This window comes from Megalobrama amblycephala, linkage group LG11 (assembly GCF_018812025.1).
Source record: "Megalobrama amblycephala isolate DHTTF-2021 linkage group LG11, ASM1881202v1, whole genome shotgun sequence".
Classification (NCBI taxonomy): domain Eukaryota; kingdom Metazoa; phylum Chordata; class Actinopteri; order Cypriniformes; family Xenocyprididae; genus Megalobrama; species Megalobrama amblycephala.
Window position 1 is genome coordinate 38,696,243 of NC_063054.1, and position 3,009 is coordinate 38,699,251.

The 3,009-nt window shown below is 42.8% G+C and overlaps 1 protein-coding gene across 1 annotated transcript; it reads left to right on the forward strand.

Annotated features, from left to right (window-relative positions):
- The first annotated feature begins 309 nt into the window (after positions 1 to 309).
- On the forward strand, positions 310 to 2,582 carry arf6a (ADP-ribosylation factor 6a). Its single transcript, XM_048207931.1, has 2 exons — positions 310 to 503; positions 619 to 2,582. Exon 2 carries the CDS (start codon positions 929 to 931, stop codon positions 1,454 to 1,456), a length of 528 nt encoding a protein of 175 aa, XP_048063888.1. The 5' UTR covers positions 310 to 503; positions 619 to 928; the 3' UTR covers positions 1,457 to 2,582.
- The last annotated feature ends 427 nt before the right edge of the window (positions 2,583 to 3,009 follow it).

Consider the following 3,009-nt stretch of genomic DNA (forward strand, 5'->3'; position numbering starts at 1 on the left):
AAGTACTTTACTATAGTATGGTTCAAAAACACTAATATTTTTTCATTAATGTACACATTTCATATTTCTAGTCATAAAATATTTTTAGATCTGTACAGAAAAAAACCTAAATGAGGGATTAATAGGTAGCCTAATAATGTAAATAGCTAAACTTCCCAAGGAGGATGGTTAATTTTAATGCGTAATGACGGTATAGCAAATACCCGTGTGTTTAATATTAACTACGACACCGCTGACGCAGCCGCTATCTGTCCAATGGCCGGAACCCGCGTCATGAATATTAATCGCAGAGCCTTCGCCGTAGTAGATGATCCGAATGCCAAATGGCGCAGTGCGCCTGAGCAAGAAAGAGAGGAAGTAGCGGCTGAAGCAGGTCCGCACCTTTTCCGGTAACACCGACAGCAGTAGCAGCAGCACGACCGGGGCTGAAAGAAAGAGGGACCGGAGAGGAAAGAGGGGACAGAACCGACCGGGGGTGCGAGAGAGGGGGGCTGTTATACGAGGTAAAGCAGCGCGCGCTCACGCGCTCACTTTAGTACGAGTAGGGAAACTACAAGAGTAAAGTTAGTTGTGTTGGACACCCCTCCCTTTTCTCATCCGCTTTCTCTTGTGTTTCAGGGACAGAAGAGAGGAAACTCGGGATGAATCGCTGACCTTTGGAGTTTTTTGGAACAGAAGTGTGTCGGAAGGGAATGAGCGCGAGCGAGCGGCGACCCGACAGTCGGTACACAAGAAGGAAGTCAGATAGGAGAGGCCTGTGACAGATCTGTACTTTTTATGCATTTTGCATCCTAGTGCATTAGATTCATTCTTTTCTTATTTTAAAGCAAACAAAGTTTAGACATTCCGTGACCGAACGCAAAGCTGCCGGACCAAAAACACACTTTCCTCCTCTTGCAACCAACATACTATATGCACAGCCAACAAAATGGGGAAGATGCTTTCGAAGATCTTTGGCAGCAAGGAGATGAGAATATTGATGCTTGGACTTGATGCTGCTGGAAAGACGACAATCCTTTACAAACTCAAACTGGGACAGTCGGTCACGACCATCCCGACGGTGGGCTTCAACGTGGAAACCGTCACCTACAAGAACGTCAAGTTCAACGTCTGGGACGTCGGCGGTCAGGACAAGATCCGGCCCCTGTGGCGGCACTATTACACCGGCACCCAAGGACTCATCTTCGTAGTGGACTGTGCGGATCGAGATCGGATCGACGAGGCCAGACAGGAGCTGCATCGCATCATCAACGACCGCGAGATGCGGGACGCCATCATCCTGATCTTCGCCAACAAGCAAGACCTGCCGGACGCCATGAAACCGCACGAGATCCAGGAGAAGCTCGGCCTGACCCGGATCAGAGATCGCAATTGGTACGTTCAGCCGTCCTGCGCTACGACGGGCGACGGACTCTACGAAGGGCTCACCTGGCTCACGTCGAATTACAAATCCTAATGCGGGGCGAAGACTAGAAGCAATTAACCAATAACTGTTCTACTTTTCTTTCGTACGTCCATTCTTTGCTTTCAGCACTCTGTATAGTCCTTCTGTTACGTTTGAATCTCCGTAAAGTATTACTTTCAGAAGCTGTGGGAAGGGTTTTTTTGTCTGAAGATCCAGTTGTTATAGTCCAAAAATGGCAGCTTGTTTGTTTACCTCTGTGCCATCGCGTATATCGAATGTATGGAGAATAGCTGCAGTGCAGAGCATTCAAATAAACACACAAAACCAAGCAGAAAGAATTTGTTTTCCATGAAGAAACTGAGCGTTTGATTGCATTTACATGTTTAAATCCAGGAGATTTATGGGTAATTGAACCAGCTTTATCTTCTTGAGTGTTTCTGAACTAATCCGTCATCCATTATAACCCGTGTTTGTCCAGGTTCTGGTACCGTAAACTGCACAAATCACACCAAACCTCTTTTGTCTTCTGCTAAATTAATGCTTTGTTTTATTATTTTTGACTTATATGATATGCTGAAGAAATAATAAAATCTATCTATATATATCTATACATATATATCAAGAATAATGTGATCGTATCTTCATATCTGTGGCGTTTTTCACAATGCATATTGTTTGACAGAAAATGCCCAATGTTATAATTTAGGAAGTATTCCATTGTCGCCATGTGAAGAATGCAGAATGTCGTGAATCTCCAACGTAAGGCCGTGTGTTTTGGCCTGTTTTCGTATGTATATCTGACCCTGTGAGGTGAATTAATGATGACTTCTTTGGTTTCAGGCTCAAATGATCCTCCATTTCCCTCTGTTTTCACTCACACGGAGCACGTATGAAAAGAGTGTTAAAGTTCATCATAGATTAGAATTGCTTCAGGCAGCATTCATCAATGTTTGTTGAAGCACATTTCAGTTCATGTCCTCCAGAACGCAGGAGTTCCTGTAATGCTGCTGTTTTACAATCCATTTGAATAACAAACATTTCAAGGTTTAATTGAATGCAGTTTCCTGGTACACATCGCTGATGATTTCATAACTCATATTTGAATGTCTAATGCACACCTGATCAAAACATGTTCTGCTCACATTTGACTCCGAAATTAAAAGGGAAAAATAAGAAACTGTGGCCTGGTTTTACATTATTAGGACATTTAAAGTGATTTCTGAAGAAAATTGCTGTTGGAAGGGGGCCAAATCACACTTGTAGCCAATCAGCAGTAAGGGGCGTGTCCACTCATTGGGGGGAGGTGCCTGTGTTGCATAGGGTGTTTGTGAATTTGGGGGTGGAGCTATCATGGGGTGTGTTTGTTTTTGGTGATTTCAAATATCAACAGCTTTTTTCAGAAATCGCTTACTGCAACTTTAAGTAGCTTTTATTAATGTGCCTTAGAAAAAAAACAATACTGGTGTGCATCTTGAGACAAACAATGGCACTGACATATTTTAAGATATGCTGCTTTAAGTTAAAGTGCATTTTAGTCTGGGAATAGATTTAAACGTTGAAATTGAATTTAAAATTAAAGCTTTATACTGCAACAATATTTTTAG